Raw genomic sequence first — 19,361 nt, 5'->3', positions numbered from 1 at the left:
TTGGACTCTCGGCTTGGGCTCTGGTCGGGACTCGCCGCGTTCCTCCACCGCCTCGTCTGGATGCTGGACCGCCACCTCCATCTCCTCCGTGGGCCTGAGGGATACTTGAAGCAGAAATATCTGCACGTGGCCGGTATGGTTCCGTCACGGCTGCAGAGGGTCAGGGGGCCGGCGTGGCTTCACCGGCGCGTGGGGAAAGGGCAAGTCCCTGTTCGGGCACCATTATGTGGTATATAAATAAATAATACCGGATCTAGGTTTGACTAGGCATAGCAATAACAGATAGCTCAATAAATAAGAGTCAAGATTCGAGGTAGTAGGAGTTTGCAGGTTTAATACAGCATAAGGACAGGAACAGGACAACCTGCACAGGAATAGGATGGCAGCGCTTGACAGGGGGGCCCCGACAGCTGTCGGGCAGGATCTGGGATGAGCGCGCTAACATTTAATAACAATACACGAACATATATACTAAAAACAGTTGCATTACAATACATACGATAGGCGGAGCAGTAGGTGTGGTCAATAGCAGTCGTGAAAGATAAGGGTGAAAATGGGTGTAACAGGGGCGTATACATAGACATGTGATGCAAACGTAACAGAATATGTCATAAATGAGGTGGAGACATGGAGGGGGCTACCTAAGGAGCCGGGACCTCTAACCTAATGGTGCGCGCAAACTGACAATGACGTGTTACTAGGAGAAGCTGGGGGCTATGAACTCTGTGCTAGGAGCAGAGACTGAAGTCTGGAGAGTCAGGGCGACATGTACCTAAACAGTATCTAGTATCTGATGTTTAGAGAACATGTTGATATAAACTAAGAGTCAGGAGGGGAGAGGCTAACGGACTCCAAGACTGGAGCATGCATTATTCTACATGTAGTGCGTGATGAAGAATATTAAATGACCATTAAATGCAGTATTTCTCTTACATGGAGACGTAAAGGCTAGACAATGACGGAAACTATTGATGCGATTCAGTAGCTTAGGAATGCAGAGAAGGAGGGCTGGACTGATAACTAGAATCATAACATACTCTTGGCAGACTCAGAGGCAGAGCCAGGCTGAGCCGGGCACTGCGAGGCAGGAAGTAAGTGAAGGGTCGAGGATACAGGTGGGGGCTGTATCGCTCCTCAGCGAGGCTCAGGAGACAGGAGCTGAATCTAGTGTCCGGGCCCTTTTGAGGCCTAGAAACGGGGACTTTACAATGAAATAACGTGCATACTGAGAAACGTGGCAACGTGACTTTACATAGGCCTGATATTCGTAGTATTCACGAGAACTGGAAACTGGCATACTAGAGATGGACACAACTGTAATTGCGTCTTTAATCGAACATGGGGAATACATATGCATATTAATCATGCACAGATAACATATGATGGAGGACGCGTAGGGACACAGAACATGGCAAAATTTACTTTTCCACAAATAATATAAGTCTAGTACAAATATATTCTTTTTATAAATAGTTTAGATAATCTAGATAATTTAGATAATCTCTTTCCTTTCACTTCTATTTCCTAACTATAACATACCTGTTACCTTTTTTTTCAGTGAATTTCTATGATTGTTTAAATTCTATTTTCTAACTGTAACGTCCCTGGAACATTTGCTTTTTAAGTGAATTTGTAAGCTTTTTTAAATGTTATTTCCTAACTGTAACCACAAACCTTTGACACTGAGTGAGTGAGTCTATAAGTGTCTCTGTAGGTATATGAGTAGGTTTGTAGGTTGGTGTGAGAGAGTATGAGTGGGCTGCAAGTGGGTGCATGAGTGTGAGTGGGACTGTGAGTGGGTGTGAGAGTCTCTGAAAGGGTCTGTGAGTAGGAGCATGAGTCTTTGAGTAGATCTGTGAGTGGGTGAGAGTAAGAGTGATTCTATAAGTGGGTGCATGAGTGTCTGTCTGTGTCTTCGAGTTGGTGTACACATCTGAGCTTGTCTGTGAGTGGGTGCATGAGTGAATGGGGCTGTGAGATTATCTGAGTTGTTCTGTGAATGGGTATGTGAGTGCCTGAGTAGGTTCCGCTCGTTTTCTGCTAATTTTCTGACTTTCTGCTCACTTCTGACTTTTATTTTGCCTCTTTGTGCTCGTTGCTGACCTTTCTTTTTCTACTTTCTGCTCGTTTCTGGCCTTTATTTGGCTCTTTCTGATCACTTTTGATCTCTATTTTGCCTCTTTCTGCTTGCTTCTGACTTTATTTTGCCTTTTTCTGATCTCTATTTTGCTCTTTCTTGTGGTTTCTGATCTTTATGTTGCCTCCTGCTGCTCGTTTCTGAGTTTATTTTGCATCTTTCTGCTCAATTCTGATCTCCAGGATTGCCACTTGCTGCTCATCTCTGGCCTTAATTTTGCCTCTTTCTGCTTGTTTCTGACCTATATTTTGCCTCTTGCTTCTTGTTTCTAACTTCTATTCTGCCTCTTTCTGCTCTATTTTTTCTGACCTCTATTCTGCATCTTTCTGCTGGTTTCTCACCTTTATCATTTTTCTTTCTGCTCTTTGCTGACCATTATTCTGCTGCTTTCTGCTCATTTCACACCGTTATTCTTCCTCTTTTTCCTTGTTTCTCACCTTTATTCCGGCTCTTTCTGCTTATATCTCACTTAATTTGCCTCTTTCTGCTAATTTCTCACTTTTATTATGCCTCTTCCTGCTTGTTTCTCAACTTTATTTATTTATAAAATGTTGCCAGTTTCTGCTTGATTCTGACCTTTTTTGCCTGTTTTTGCTCGTTTCTGATCTTTATTCTGTCTCTTTTCATGCTAGTTTCACACCTTTATTCTGCCTCTCTGCGTGTTGCTGACCTTTATTCTGCCTCTTTCTCCTCCTTTCTCACCTTCATTTAGCCTCTTTCTGCTAGTTTCTCACTTTTATTTTGCCTTTCTACTCAATGCTGACCTTTATTTTGACTCTTTCTGTTTGTTTCTCACCTTTATTTTGCCTCTTTCTGCTCATGGCTGACCTTTATTCTACCCCTTTCTGCTAGTTTCTGACCTTTATTCTCCCTCTTTCTGCTTGTTTCGAATCTCTATTCTGCTTCTTTTTGCTATTGCTCACCTGGTGACATTTATTCTGCCTCTCTCTTTCTCCTCATTTCTCTGCCTTTGTTCTGCCTCTTTCTGCTCATTGCGGACCTTTAATCTGCCTCTTTCCGCTCGTTTATCACCTTTATTTTGCCTCTTTGTCAACTTTATTTTGCCTATTTCTGCTCATTTCTCACCTTTATTCTGCCTCTTTCTGCTCATTTCTCACCTTTATTTTGCCTCTTTATGCTAGTTTCCAACCTTTATTCTTCCTTTTTTTTTGCTAGTTTCACCTTTATTCTGCTTCTCTCTGCTTGTTGCTGCCTCTTTCTCATTCATCATCTTCATTTTGTCTCTTTCTGCTAATTTCTCACTTTTATTTTGCCTCTTTCTGCTCATTGCGGACCTTCATTCTGCCTCTTTCTGCTCATTTCTCACCTTTATTTTGCCTCTTTTTGCTCGTTGTCGACCTTTATTTTGCCTCTTTCTGCTAGTTGCTGACCTTTACTCTGCTTCTCTCTGCTCGTTTCGGACCTTTATTATGCTTCTATGCTTGTTTCTGAACTCTATTCTGCCTCTTTCTGCTATTTCTCATCTTTATTTTTCCACTTTCTGCTTGTTGCTGATCTTTATTCTGCTCATGTCTCACCTTTATTTTGCCTCTTTTCCCACCCTTGTTTTGCCTTTTTCTGGTGTCTTTTCCCAGGACCTCAGGGGAGCCTAAAAGTTGCTGCGGTCCCTGGCAGCTCCACACCTCCTGCGGGAACCAGCATTGCTCTCATAGAGAGGGAGCTGCTACAGCAGCTCCCTGTCTTTGAGAGCAATCTTTTTGTCCTTTTGTCTGTTTGCATGCCCGCATGACAGCGGGCAGGGAAACAGCAAACTGGGAGGGGAGCAAGTGACTAGTAAATCAGAATAACACCAAACACAGGACTTAGGGTGCAAGTCCAAAGCATTAGAGCAGACGATCCGAGACCCTTTTAAGGTAGGAACTTGTTCATGAGGAATCTTTTAACTTCCAATTTGAAGGCAACCTTGGAAGAGATTATGCGTATTTCCGGTGGGAGAGAGTTCCAGATCTTTGGCGCAGAGCCGAAGAAAGCTCGGTGACACATTCTCTTTTTGCGAAAGTTCTGAGGTTTCAGGAGGAGAGAGTTAGCACTACGAGAAGGTCTACCCACTCTGGATAATTCTAGCGTTTGTGCTAGATGACTGGGGGTTTGAAAATGGAGGGCTTTGTGAGACCTTTAGCCGAATTCCTGCTTCATAGGGCAACCAATTTTGGGATTTTAAGACTGGGGAGATGTGCTAATTTCTTTTGGTACCCATGACCAGTCTGGCCTCCGCATTAAGTGAAGCCCTTAGAGGGGCCAAGGTATATTTGGAGAGGCCACAGAGCGTAGCACTGCCATAGTCTAGCCTCGGCAAACAAGAGCTTGGACCACTTGCTTGAAGTCAGCTTGTGGGAGGAAAGGTTTGAGATTCCTGAGTATACTCATTAGGTGATTAGCTCCCTTACACACATTGCTGATATGAGTTTTCCTGATCAGATGCTTGTCTAGGGTGAGTCTTAGAGATTTGGCTGAGTCAACAATGAGGGGGGACCAGTTGAAGGCAGTGAGGTGGTTCATCCGAAGGTCTATCCTGGGGATGTGATTCAGGGGAGAAATGAGAAGCAATTTTGTTTGGAGGTGTTGAGCAAGAGGTGGTTCTCAGTTAACCAGTTTTGAGTATTTATTAGGGTAGAGTTGAGTGATATGAGGTTATTCGGGGAAGAGATTTTCAGATAGAGTTGCGTATCATCCACATACATATGGAAGAGAATGTATGCGGAATTTAGTGCATTAGCTAAAGGTTCCAAGAACAAATTGAAGAGTATCGGGGATAGGACGGACCCTTGGGGGACCCCATGGATACTAGTGATGGCTGGGAGAGAGAGTGGTTTGCCTTCACTCTTTGGGATCTGTGGTGGAGGAAGATTAGAACCAGTGCAGCACCGAACCAGAAAGACCCATCCTCTGCTTCAAAATGGATAGGAGGTTGTCGTGATTAACAGTGTCAAATACTGAGGAAAGGTCAAGTAGGTATAAATAGGCAGGATTCATTTGGGTTGAGCATTTTTAAAATGTCATCCATAATGTGAGTGAGAGCCGAATTGGTGCTGTGCCCACTCTGGAAGCCAGATTGGTGTTGGTCCAGGAGATGAAAATTCTCGATGTGGACACAGAGTTGAGATTGGACGCATTTTTCTAGGAGTGTGGCTAGGGTGGCGATGTTAGAGATAGTACGGACCTTAACAACTTCCGCCCTATCTGCTGTAGGCTTTTTTAGGATAGGTGCTACGTGAGCAGCTTTTAGGCAATCCGGGATCATACCTTGTGGGAGAGACACATTGACAATCTTTGTCCAGATGGGGGTGACGACCTCTTTCAGTTCTTTGAAGATGGAAGGTGGTAATGGGTTGCTAAAATATTAGATGGGTTGAATCTTGTTGGTGTCTCTTTCGCTGAGGGGAGTGAAGGTGCCCCATGAGTCATTGTTTTTGGTGCTCAGGCTGGTCGGTTCAAACTTCACTGATAAGACCGAGGGAGGCGCAGACCCCCCCGGCTAGCAAAAGCGCCTTCTGGAGTCAAGATCAATATTGATGAGTCTGGATTTCTCAGTTAAGAAGGCAGCCAGATCATCGCATGAAGGTGGGTTGACCTCAGACCGAGCGGTTTGGTGTTTCCACCGATTGTTGTTTCACCAACTCAAAAAGTTTCTTGGGGCGATTAGAGGCTTGATTAAGTTGGGAACTGAAGTAGTCGGCCTTAGCGATCTTGATTTGTTTGTTATAGGAGTTCCTTATCGTTCTAATAATTATTAGTTGGTCTGAGGATGGATTCGATTTCCAGGGTTGTTCAATTGCCCCAAGGTGGCGGCGCTCCGTGTTTAAGTTGTTATTGAACCCTGGTTTGGAAATTTTAGTTGGGGCGTTTTTTTGTTGGAGTGGAGCAATGGAATCCATGATGCTAGTGATAGTAGAGTAGTAGAAGTTAGTGAGTGCATGTACCTCAGTCATGTCAGCTTGTGGAGAGAGGGCAGACATACAGTGGGTTGCTAGATCGTCTGTATTGATATTTCTGAGATCCCTTTTCCAAATCTTCGATTTCGTTGGTTGAGCCTTCCTCAGAGAGATTTCCAAGTTGATAAAAAAGAAGATGCTGTGATGATCGGACCAATCGCATGGGGCAATGGTGTCCAGTGTGATGGTGTGACCTTTGGAGTTAGTGATGCCCAGAATTTCTCCTTTATTATGGGTTGGCTGGTCAAAGTGTTGAATCAGTTCATGATCATTTAAGAAGGATTTGAGGCATGTAACAGCTTGGTCATTGAGGTTGGACCAGTGAAGGCTGAAATCACTGAGGAAGATTTGGGCCATAGCGGAATCAACATTGCCAGAGATGATTTCCATTAATTGCTCGATGAAGGGGAGGTTGTCCATAAGGATAGCGTAGAGGACTCTGAGATAGAGACCGATAGTGTGTTGCGAAGCATATAAGCTAGCCCCCACCCGTCTTCAAAGCTCTTTCTAGGTGGATTATGTCATGGGTAGGAGGCACTAAGAGGTCTAGGAAGGGAGTGGAAGCGGGATTGAGCCAAGTTTCAGTGAGGATGATGATTTCTATCTCATTGTGTTGGATGATGTCGAATATGTCAGAGGTGTGTTTGCTGGCTGACCTGCAGTCGAGTAGTACGCATTTAGGTTGGTTCGGAGTATGAGGGGGAGGAGACTGTCTGACGTTCACTCTCAATATTTAAGCCTCTAGGGTTGTGAGGGGGTTCTCTGTATGGGTTAGCGTGAATAGCTTGAATTTGTCCCTCCGTAATCTAGTTGGTGTCTAAGATAAGTTAGTAAGAAATGAGTAAGTCATTGATATCATTAGATGTGTGATAGGCCTTCGCTCTTCTGGGGCGGGAGGGAGCGTTAGGTAGGAGTATGGTTTTAGAGAAGGAGAGGGGGAGGCTGACCAAAGCAAGTTCTGTCACTAGCAGGTGCTCTGTGCAACTTTGCACCGGAGAGGAGGGAACTGTTCAGGGGGAGGTGTTCAATCGAGAAGGCTTTCAGATCATGAAGTTCGACAGTGAGAAGGTGCAACTGGAGAGATATATCGTCCAGGCGCGCCACCAGGTCTGAATGGTGCGAGAGGGGTAAATGTTGAGTGGTGAGTTCTGGCAGAGAAATGCTGTGTAATGACCAAATATACGATACAAATGTACTAAATCGGTCTATAAATATGCAAAATCACACATTTGCATCACTGTTTGCACCTTGTACAATAAAGTAACTTCTGGTATTGGCTTATGCATTTGAGAGACTTATGCTTTCAAGAAGAGCTGATGGATATATGGGTTCTTACACTCATCTTGTTTCTTCCACCTATATCAGAGCACTCTCCTTTCAGCAAGCTTTCCAATTATGTTTGATATGCATATTGACAACTATCTATAACATAAATATTACGAACAATTGTTTAAATGATTCTGGTTCTCAGCTATCATACCATCTGGATTAACATCGACTCAGCACACATCTCGGGTTGTGGATCCACAATAGTTGAAGACCATGCAGTGTGACCTCCGAGATGATTTGCAAAAATGTATGGATCTCTTGGTACTAACACTGAACAGGAGACCTTCAATTTCCCCATTCACAGAATATTTGAAGAAAAGACCTTGAGATCTTAAAGGCTATGAGCTAATTTATAAGTGATGATGTAAAATTGTAGGTATGGAGATTATACATACGACATAGATATATCTACATAGAGTAAACATAGATTTTGTTTCTCACAACTCTGTCATTGGTTTGTTTTCCATGGCAATGGTTTGCAGTGATGCGATGGTTGGTAAATCATGGATTGGTGAATGACTGATTAAAAGTAGAACAAAGCTAAAATTGCAACACCTCCACCATCATATTTAAAAATAAAATTTGCCTCAAGGCAAAGTCAAATGTCAGGACTAAAATGGTCTTTAATTTCCCTGGAAACTTCTATAATTAGCTATGCTTACCTCTAATCACTCACTCAAATTGCCTGTATTTTGCCTAATCATATCTTTTAACAGTTACACACATTTATTAGAAGTAACATATCTTACCAAAACCATACATTTCAAAATATAAAAGCTTGTTTACATCTAGAACGAAACATGGCTCCATGTCCTTAGTCAGTACATCAAAACAAAATGTTGCTCTTTGATCTTACAAAATAGGGTATTGCTTGCCATATAATAGATCAAAGCAATTGTTTTATTAAATCCCTTTTTTGACAACGTATGCTCTCTCAAACATCTTTAATCCCTCATATGTTTATCGGAATGCTTACAGTAGTCACATCAGATGTGCAAGTTGTTGCAATTCCTTAAAGTCAATAAAAAAGGATGTCCTTCAGATACAGTTAATGTTGTTAATCTAATTTAATAGTTTTTTTTTTAGTTTTTTTTTTTTATTTAAAACCTTTATTGTACAGAGAAGGCTCACAAATACGGGCCTACAACCCAGCGGGCCGGCCACCACAAATAAGGAACATAGTCAACAGCACCGAAACGCACACAGAATATCACAACAAATCATACAGGAAATAAGGGCTAAAAGCCATAGAGCAACCAGCAGGGGCAGGATACGAGAAGGTTGATTTTCTAATATAGAAACGGGAATGACAGGATAAGAACAGGTAGGAAGTCTCGGAGGGCCGTGGTGGGCCACGAACAAGCCGCGTTGGAAGATACAGGATAACACAATAATGACAAACACATATCGATAAAGGCAGAATAGGAGTCCCGCCAGAAAAACAGTGGCAACCGCCGTTCAGCCCACCCACCACAACAAGAACATATCATAGCAAACATAATTGAAAAAAGCTTATCAAATAAAGCCCTCCGTCACACAACCCAGGGAATAAAGAAGAACCCCCCCACGAGAGGGGGGAGGAGGAAAGAAAAAGAGGGAGAAGGGGATAAAAGGCGAAAGGAAGAACGCAACCTCAAGCACGCGCCCCATGGCAAACAAGATCGGAAACCACAAATCGGCATCCAGAACCAGTAGTAACCGGAGCAAAATGACGTAGTGAGCCAAAGTCACAGTAAGACCAAACGGCTAAAGCATCAAAAAATAACCCACCCAGGGGGACACATGCTGAGACCGCGTCCCGAAAAAGAGGACACACAAGAGCCATAGAACCAAAAAGTAAGAAAAATGAGGGGAGAAAAACCCCAAAGAAAAGACAGACCCCCCCCCCACCCCGCAAGCCCACCCTGCACCCCTGCAGAAGGCTATGGCCTACCCCCCGGCAGCGTGCCTGTCGCCCTAATCAAAACCCGAAATATAGAAGAGCTAAAGCAAGATGGAACCATAAAGACAAAAAAGGGGAAAAGAAGGAATAAGGGAAGAAAGAACACGGGAGAGGGCCATAAAACAGAATCATAGGCTCCCACCCCCCCGTCCGAAACATCAGTGCCCACGGGAAGACAAAGATTCTAAGGACACATTCCAGGAATACGACAACAATCCGACATGTTCATACCGTTACCAGCCGATCATCCAACCATTACAAGACAACAGTCCACAAAGGCAAGATCGTCTCATCCCTGTCCTTGTCTTTCCAAATCTGTAGCAGTCCGCCTCACGAAGAACCAGACCACGAGGAACAGGAGGCAGAGAACAGGGAGGTCAAACTTCAATCCGCAGAAGATGTTTCGTGTACCACTCGGATGATCCAGAACAGTCAGAAACCATTGTACACAATGCAGGCACAGTTCCGAAGATGATCTCAGGAAAGCCGACCCAGCGGAGTCAGCACAGGATCTACGCCCGGCCATCCGAGGAGATGAAGAACAGGAAGAACCACCGAGACCGGCCCAGACAGGACCCGGCTCACCGACCCACAGCACAGGAGAGGACACATCACGATGGAGGGCAGCGGAACTCCGCACATCCGCAGAAACGGCAGCCACCGGGTCCATAATTTCCAGGATAGTTCCAGCCGCACCCAGTAGCGACGTATCCGCACACGCCAGGGGGGGCTCAAACGGCCCAGCGAAACGAGCCTCCTCCAGGTTAACAGCGGGTGCGGCCACAGGAGCACCCCAGGAGCGCAGGGCGGCGAGGATGTCGGCAAGTGTAGGAACACCTTTACAGTATCCGGCTTCTGTGCCACATCGTGGACCACCGCCGCCCATCTCGGCCTGGCTGAGAAATACAGGGTCGGCCGCCATTTTGGAAGCCCGGCGGGGTCGCAGCGATCCTCGACCCCCTGCCCGGGCCGCAGCAAGGCAAACGGAATTCAGCCGACCACCAGCAGAGGCACGTCCAGAGCAGGAAGGGGGGCCACCAGAAGAAGGAGGATCGCCGGACCCCCAATGCCACCGGCCCCGTTCTCCGAGTCCGGGCGGAGGCACTCAAAATGGCCGGACCGGAGAACAAAGGGGGGGACAAGCCACATTTACGGTCAGCCCCGTCAACGGAAGGCAGCGCCTCCACCCCATGCCGCAGGACCGCCTGATCAGGCCAGAAAGCCGCAACCGGCCTCTCTGCACAACCGCCTCATCGGCCGAGCCCACTGCACCATGAAGGGCCGGCCACAGCGTAGCACCCCGTCCGGGCGCCACCGAGGAGACTCAGGCCAGTCCGCTCCGGAGGCCCCGAAGCGAGCGAAGGCACAGTTCCGGAACCACGGCACCCAGAGACAACCGGAACAGACGGTAAGTGCCCAGAAATCGCCGTAGATCCACAGCGTAGCAGAAATTGTCTTCCCGGGGCAGGAGAAAAGCAGGATTTATGTTTCGAACAGGAAAGTAGACGGAGCCGAGCTAAAGCGCGGCCATCTCGGACGCGAGCTTGGCTCCTCCCAATAGTTTGTTTTGTTAACGCTTTTGAAAAAGGGTTCAAAACACAGATCATCATTTATTTACAACAATATATTACATAGATAACATTTACATTCCAGCCTAGACGTCGGGCACTGAATACATTGCCAGGTCAACTTTAATTAATGATTTTTTCTAATTTTGCACTGGATGATACAGCTAGGGGACTTGACAATGTGTAAATCTACAGTTAGTGCTACACATTTTTCTGATATTGTGTTGGTAAGACCATGCTTGCAATAGCTGATGCTATTGCCCCTTAAACCAAGTAAGAATCGTAGGACAGTGTTGTGATCAGATTGTAACTGTTTTACTGTACCCTGCAGGGGAAATGGCATATCTCCTGCTTGCATAAAATCCATTACATGTGTCACAAATGGGGTCTTTGTTTTGGTTAAGGATTAGGGCTAAGGTCCTTGCGTTTGTTACTTAGACACATAAAGGAAGGCAAGTTCAAAGAAAGTAAGAGTAATTAGAGATATTCTTGACTTACATTCAGTAACAAGAGAGGGCATTTCTAAAACAATTAGAGCACCAAAAACAAGGCATGGGGCCTGATGGTCTAATGGTCCTCCTTTAGAAAAAGCGTGAGTGAGTACTACTAGAGCTACTAGAGAAATTGTAAATCTCATTCCTAAACTCAGGAAGATTAATCCCAGTCAATTTCTGAACCTACAATTACAATTATCCTACGATTGGATAAGCTCTCTGAACTGCAGAAAAAACCCCAAATCATTAAAGTAGATGCAAAGATCTTCATTTCAATATTGACCACTTTTTGAAAGCAATTCTCTCTTTTCGTGTGGACCCAGACCATGTGAGAATTATGCAGCACAGACAAGCATGTAACAACTCCAGAAAGATTTAAAATGTTACAAGCCAGGGCAAGTTCAAAAGGATACCAACAATGCTAGTGTCCTTAGACACGGAAAAAGTCTTTAAGCAATTAGAATGGGCATCCTTAAGAAAGTCCTATTTGAGGGTGGATTAGGAGTGAACATGTGCTGTAGGATCGTAGTGAATTAAGCATCTTACTAGGGTAAGATATTTGTGAATGGCAACTCATCTCTATAGTTATATTTGGAAAGAGGCACAAAGCACTGAAGGCTTATAATTCCAACACTGCTCACAATGCTGGTTTAACCCCAGCTTCAAATATAATAGCAAATGGAGACATTACGGTGGGGTGTAGCACAAATGTAGACATCTGCAGACAATGGCTTGCTATAACTGGGTGACCCCAAGGGCTTTTTACCTTCTTTGCTGCAGGATGTGGAACAGTTCACTATGGTCTCTCAATTCCAAATAAATGAATGCATGCCCACAATGATTAACTATATTCTCCTTATTAAGGTGAATAATTGCCAGCAGGATTGTTGATTAACTCTAGTGTGCAGGAGGGGCTGTGAAGTATCCGAAAGTCTTTGTAATAAGAGAGCATGAACCATTACACAATGCCAATTGCCCTTGGTTATACACAGAAATGACAGACTGGAGTATGAGGAAAATGCATTATATTTCCTAATTGGTAAATATTGCGGCAATATAAATTGTGATCCTTCCAAAACTACACTATCAGTAAACTAATACTGTCATACTATCTAGGTAAAAGACAGGCTTAGCATTTTTGGATATAGGCAAATACTACTGAACTGCCCAGTTGTGGGTGTTGAAGGATTTTGAACAATTGCCCCTTCTGAGGACAGTCACAACCAGGTTATATTGATGTTATTCATGGGTAGCTGTATATTTTGCAGCTATTAATATATGAGGTTCCACAAAAAATCACTAACATGAGTAACTGTGAACAAAAATGAAAATTAGAGTCATATGTCAATTCCCAATCTTGTTAAAATATTACTTTGTCATCTATTTTACACAATAACAAGACATAATACCTACATTTAATTAAACATTAATCTATTCTTTTGAGCCAAAATACCTTCATAATAGATTGCTTTTAGGTCCTTTTTGAATTGATACATGAGCTGGGCCTGGGGCAGTTCAACACATTTATATATATTGCCTTTAATAATTATGTGCCGTTTTTTAATGCACTGTACAATGCTTTGGTAAATGTTAAGTGTTTGCATTTGGTATGAGGCGAAAAATAAATATATACTCTATGTGAATCAGGCATAGCTAATGTTCTTCAAAATCAGGATTGTGCTTGGCAGACTTTTTAGGTTTTCCATGAGTTAACATTTACAGATCACTATTCAGAAAGTAAATTATTTACATACTAAAAGGTACAAGTAAAAATGTGCCACTGATCAGGCCATCCTGGAAACACATATCTGGCTATGTTATATTCTTCAGCACATTTATGAAAGTATTTGAATTAAGTAGAAAATAATGGAAACATTCAATAAAAAAAAAAGGATAAATCAAAGAATCTGAAATGCACAGAGTGCCCTGCCTATAGTCTAGATAGTTGCAGGTAATCTTGCATCATTCCATTGGCATTCCCGGAATTTTATGATTCAATCACCCCACAACAAACCACTGGAAAACATAATTCTTGGGATTTATTGTTGGACTTTTTTGACCATTAAAAAATTACCTGAATTTGCATATCCACTCCAACATTACCAGAAGATTTGAGGACTCCTTCCCGTTGTGGGACAGATATCTCATCACTGATCTTCAGTCTACCAAGAGCATGAAGTCCCTCAGAAGGCTGCAGATAAATATAAAAGAGAAAGGTGTGTTACAGAGGGTTCATATAGTCATCACAGCACAGTCACTCGATGCACAGATTTGAAGCATGCTGATAAACATAATTGTCGACTCTGAAGGTGTGACTATGCTCTTCCCATCCTTTGTTATGTGCCACAGAGATGGCAGCATTGTACGTGCCTTATCAGTGGGGTAGTGGTCAGTGGTGTATGTGTTGTGGAGTCTTGAGTGGCCTGCATTAAGACATGGAGAGATCGATGTGTTGAGCTGCAAGCAACACAAAAGAATAACATTTACAAGAAACAAGATGAACTGGAATATGAGATCAAAGCCTAAAAACAGAGAACATTTGTAAGGAACCTTATGACTATAAGTCCAGGTCAGGACATCTTGACTTGGAAAAAAAAAAGTATGATGCTTTACGTAAGAAAGAACAGAAAGATCTGTCACATGTCAAACATGATTCTGTAATAGAGGGGGAAATGTGACACAGAGGACAAAAGTGATGTGTCTGATACATGTGAACCAAGAATGAGTGCAAAGAAGGAAAAATAAGGGAAACAAGGGAAATAAAACTAAAAGAATGTTTTAGCAGAATTCAGACTGTTAAACATAGGTCAGACTTAAACAAAGAGAAGCAGAGGAAGACAAGGAGGTGGAAGAGGAAGAGGCATAGGAGACAAAAGACCAAAAGAAGGTAGAAGCAACCGAACAGGCCCAGTGAGAATGGAGACAAGGGGCAACAAGGGCAAGGGCTAATGGCTAGCATGGATCTGACGGCAATTCATTTATCAGAAAGAACACCTCATGAGACTGAACTTAAGTTGTTTAATTTGGGTCTTTCTTCTGCCCGAGGAACACTGGCGATGATACGCAAACATGCATAGGTTAATTTAAATATATAAATAAGCTGAAACTTAAGACATTCTTTGCCTTATGGCCCATGGACTGTCAGAGGGCTCAATTATTACCCCCAAATACAGCATCTTGTCCACCTCAGCCTTGGTCTGACATAGTCAGGCAACCTATACAGTTTATTCTTGACAGGTAGGTTATCACCTTTGTCAATGTCATGTATACACCAATCAGTGATTTCTCGGTTCAAAGAAAACTGACCAGCAAACTGCCCCGTCACCTGCTTGGAATCTCTGTGCTGCTGGTCTGTCAACTAGGGAGAGAGTACTACTCCCTCCACTGACCCATCGTACACATTGTTGGATAGGAGGCCTGGCATTGGTTCAGGCTCCTCCTTTCCTCCCTCATAGGTGACCGTCTACTTGCTCATGTCTGCACTGTTTTGATGGGGTTTAAACCCATTTACAATGAGAACTCTGTGGGGGTTCATGAGGGTGTTCCGGTCTACTAGGTAGGTAACAACATCTTTCTTCTGTAGGATTGGATAGGGGCCAGTCACTTGTTCTGGAGGGCCCTGGGAGCCACAGTCACCAATAGCCACACCATTTGTCCTGGATTGTACTCAGGCATAGTATCCGTTTGGTCATACCAGTGCTCCATGAACTCCTGGCTTGCCTCCAGGTTCCTGCTTGCCTCATACAGGTACTCTGCCATGAGAGATCTTGTACCTAGCACATAGTCCAGCACATTGTCCTTGGCTTCCTTGAGAGGCTTTTCCCAAGACTCTCTCACCAGACACAATGGCCCTCTTATAGGTTGCCCAAACAACTGCTCAAAGGGGCTAAAGCCAACCCCTTTTTGTGGGACCTCCCTGTAGGCAAACTGTAGGCATGGAAGGAGAACATCCCAGCTCTTCCTCAGTTTACCAGTCAACCCAATGATCATGCCCTTCAGTTCGACGGACAAAGGCTGTAATATGGTGGTCTTACCCAAGGTTATGTATCTCAATGAGACTTATCTTGAACTCGCGGATTCTACATGCTATTCCATCTCATCCAAAACCATTGTAAAATCACATATGCACCGCATTCAAGGACATGCCCTCTGAATGAAGGAATGGGGTATGTTGAGCCATGGCAGTTTGATTTTCTGAGATTCTACCACCTCATCTTACCTGTAATGTACCTTCTTCCTAATGTGCATGAGGATAAGGATATTCCTCCTGGCAGACCGATATTTCCCCTCTGAAAACTTTTCTAGAAAGCACATCTAGATACAGGATTTCTTTTTGCATCCATAAATATAACGTTAACTCTCCTATCTTAAGGAAAGTCGAGTCTGGTATATGAAGAATGTGACATGCACTAAACATGTGGTGACTTGGTGGAGAAATATAGATGAGCTCTTTGTGATCTGGGAGGGTGAGGCATCAATAGCTGAACAATTTATTCAGATTTTGAACACTAACACTCATAACTTACATCTCACCAGCACCATAAGCAGCAACTACATTTCTTAACATTAGAATAACCATTAGAATCACTATTGTGGATAACCATCTCACCACATGCTTGTTCTACAAGGAGAAACAGCTGAAACAGTGTGCTCCATGCAGAGAGTAGCTGTCCTTATAGACTCAAATTGAGTATTCCCTATGGTGATCTGCTGCGAAATAAAATAATTTGCAGTGAACCAGAAGTCTTTTTAAGAGACATGCAAGAGAAACGCAATGGCTTGTCCATTGAATCCCTTTATCTAATATGTCTGATAAAGATATCCGATTGATAACAATGTTCAATGAACACTCTCCTCTTCTGAATAAAGGTATGAAAAGACTTATCTTATGCTCAGATCATGCAACTGTAAAACACACAAGATGATGAACGGAATGTTGCACAATGGCAAAACATTCACCCCCAGTCACAGATCTGGGTTTAATCCATCGTTATTTTGCTCACCAAGCCACCCTAGTTCAGACATGGCCATATGCAAATCAGTCTTGACCCTGTGCCTCATGGGAACAGTGCAGCCTGAACTGCTAAGCCATGTCTTTCCTGGACCGGAATCAAGCATCCTAGGACCGGTTTCTGTCTATCAGCCTTCATCAGCCAGGATAGCTTGACTCCAGTGGCGCAGTGAGCACGGGACCCACGTCTGGGCATACCCTTCCCACATAGGGTGAACAGCTAAACACACAAGATGATGGACGAAATGTTGCACAATGGCAAAACATTAACCCCCAGTCACAGATCTGGGTTCAATCCATCGTTATTTTGCTCACCAAGCCGCCCCAGTTCAGACATGGCCATATGCAAATCAGTCTTGACCCTGTGCCTCATGGGAACAGTCCAGCTCGAACTGCTAAGCCATGTCTTTCCTGGACCGGAATCAAGCATCCTAGGACCGGTTTCTGGCTATCAGCCTACATCAGCCAGGATAGCTTGACTCCAGTGGCGTAGGGAGCACAGGACCCACGTATGGGCATACCCTTCCCACATAGGGTGGACAGCAAAACACACAAGATGATGGGTGGAATGTTGCACAATGGCAAGACATTCACCCCCAGTCACAGATCTGGATTTAATCCAAGTTTATTTTGCTCATCAAGCCACCCCAGTTCAGACATAGCCATATGCAAATCAGTCTTGACCCTGTACCTCATGGGAACAGTCCAGCCCAAACTGCTAAGCCATGTCTATACTGGACCAGAATCAAGAATCCTAGGACCAGTTTCTGGCTATCAGCCTTCATCAGCCAGGATAGCTTGACTCCAGTGGCGTAGTGAGTACGGGACCCACGTCTGGGCATACCCATCCCACATAGGGTGAACAGCAAAACAGACAAGATGATAGACGGAATGTTGCACAATGGCAAAACATTCACCCCAATCACAGATCTGGGTTTAATCCATCGTTATTTTGCACACCAAGCAGCCCCAGTTCAGATATGGCCATATGCAAATCAGCCTTGACCCTGTGCCTCATGGGAACAGTCCAACCCGAACTGCTAAGCCATGTCTTTCCTGGACCGGAATCAAGCATCCTAGGACCGGTTTCTGGCTATCAGCCTTCATCAGCCAGGATAGCTTAACTCCAGTGGTAAAGTGAGCACGGGACCCACGTCTGGGCATACCCTTCCCACATAGGGTGAACAGCAAAACAAACAAGATGATGGACGGAATGTTGCATAATGGCAAAACATTAACCCCTAGTCACAGATCTGGGTTTAACCCATCGTTATTTTGCTCACCAAGCCACCCCAGTTCAGACATGGCCATTTGCAAATCAGTCTTGTGAGTACTGTATAAACAAATGGCTATGCCCACTTGGACCCTGTCTGAGCAATTGGCCGGCTTAGTCGTTGACTACGATAAAGTCATGGTAATAGGAGATCTAAACTATTGGTATAATAGTTTGGAAGCCGGACCTCACGCTACAGAACTTTTTGAGCTCCTCTCTAATCTAAACTTCTGTCAACATGTCTTGATCCCCACCCACGAAAAAGGACATATTTTGGACCACATCTGGTCTCATAATATTCCTACCTCCAGCCCTACGGCCTTACCATGCATATGGTCTGACCACCATCTTCTAAAATTCTCCATTACCTCTCAAGGCAATCCTAAAAATCATGCGCCCTTGGGAGGGTTAGCCAGGAAATGGAGATCTTTAAACCTCCAAGATTTCCTATCCACCCTGACTAACTCTAGCCCCCCTTCGGCCCCTGATATTAATTATATGGATAAGGCACACACCGAGTGGCTTCTATCTGCATGCAACGAACATGTTCCCTTAACCAGATTTGCCCGCTCCCGCCGCATGGACGCCCACAGGTGGTTCTCTGTCGATCTAAAAAAACAAAAATTAGAACTTCGCCAACTGGAAAGGAAATGGAGGCATGGCTACCACCAAGAAGATAGAGCATCATACACAACAGCTCGTACAAATTACAAGAGCGCTATCCTATCTGCCAAAGCAGCCTTTTTCTCTGAAAAAATCTCTTATGCTCAAAATAAATCGAGAGAAATCTTCAGAGTCGTAAATGATTTGTGTAACGACTCTAGAACCTCTTCCTCTCAATCACCATCCCAAATGATGTGCAACCGGCTCAATGATTTCTTTAAGGAGAAGATCGACATCATAAAAAATAGTATTCATACTAACCATGTCATGGTAGACAACCCGGACATTAGCAGTAACTCACACACACTCCAGGAAATCCCCTCCATCGATCCACCCAAATTGCTGGAACTGATGAACCTTGTAAAATCTGGGTCCCCCAATGATCCCTGCCCTCCGCATATACTGAAGGAAGTCTTTACCACACTACCTCAAGGCATACTCCCCCTTTTGAACACATCCCTACTACAAGGAATAGTCCCCACCTCATTTAAAGACGCTACTTTACTCCCTCTTATTAAGAAACAGGGGGCTGATCCCTCCAATCTCTCCAATTACCGCCCCATATCCCTTCTCCCTTATGGCGCCAAACTGCTCGAAGCCCATGTTACCAGCTGCATATCCAATTTTATAGAAACATCCGACTACCTGGAGCCTAACCAAGCCGGGTTCCGCCAGGCACACTCCACCGAGGCGGTAATCCTCGCTGTCCAGAATACTCTAAGGACCAACGCCGACAATGGAATTCACCAAGCCCTCGTACTCCTCGACCTGTCGGCTGCGTTCGACACGGTGGATCACACCATCTTATTACACCGTGTCGAACAAGCCGGCCTCAACGGCGCAGCCCTTGACTGGATTAAGTCCTTCCTAACGGACAGATCCCAGGCAGTAAAGCTGGAGAACTTTATAGCACCCAAACTTTCCACCTCTTGCGGTGTCCCACAGGGCTCCTCATTATCCCCCCTCCTTTTCAACTTATATCTCAAACCGC

The 19,361-nt window shown here is 44.3% G+C and overlaps 1 protein-coding gene across 1 annotated transcript in view; it reads right to left on the bottom strand.

Annotated features, from left to right (window-relative positions):
- The window catches only part of HPS1 (HPS1 biogenesis of lysosomal organelles complex 3 subunit 1), a 314,105-nt gene that overhangs the window by 100,838 nt on the left and 193,906 nt on the right, over nucleotides 1-19,361 (bottom strand). Inside the window, exon 9 of the mRNA XM_078643558.1 lies at nucleotides 13,498-13,614. Coding sequence (XP_078499684.1) covers nucleotides 13,498-13,614 — 117 coding nt within the window. The remainder of the gene's footprint in view (nucleotides 1-13,497; nucleotides 13,615-19,361) is intronic.

The sequence above is a fragment of the Lissotriton helveticus genome, chromosome 5_1, assembly GCF_964261635.1.
Source record: "Lissotriton helveticus chromosome 5_1, aLisHel1.1, whole genome shotgun sequence".
Taxonomy (NCBI): domain Eukaryota; kingdom Metazoa; phylum Chordata; class Amphibia; order Caudata; family Salamandridae; genus Lissotriton; species Lissotriton helveticus.
This window is presented reverse-complemented; position numbering and strand designations above follow the sequence as displayed.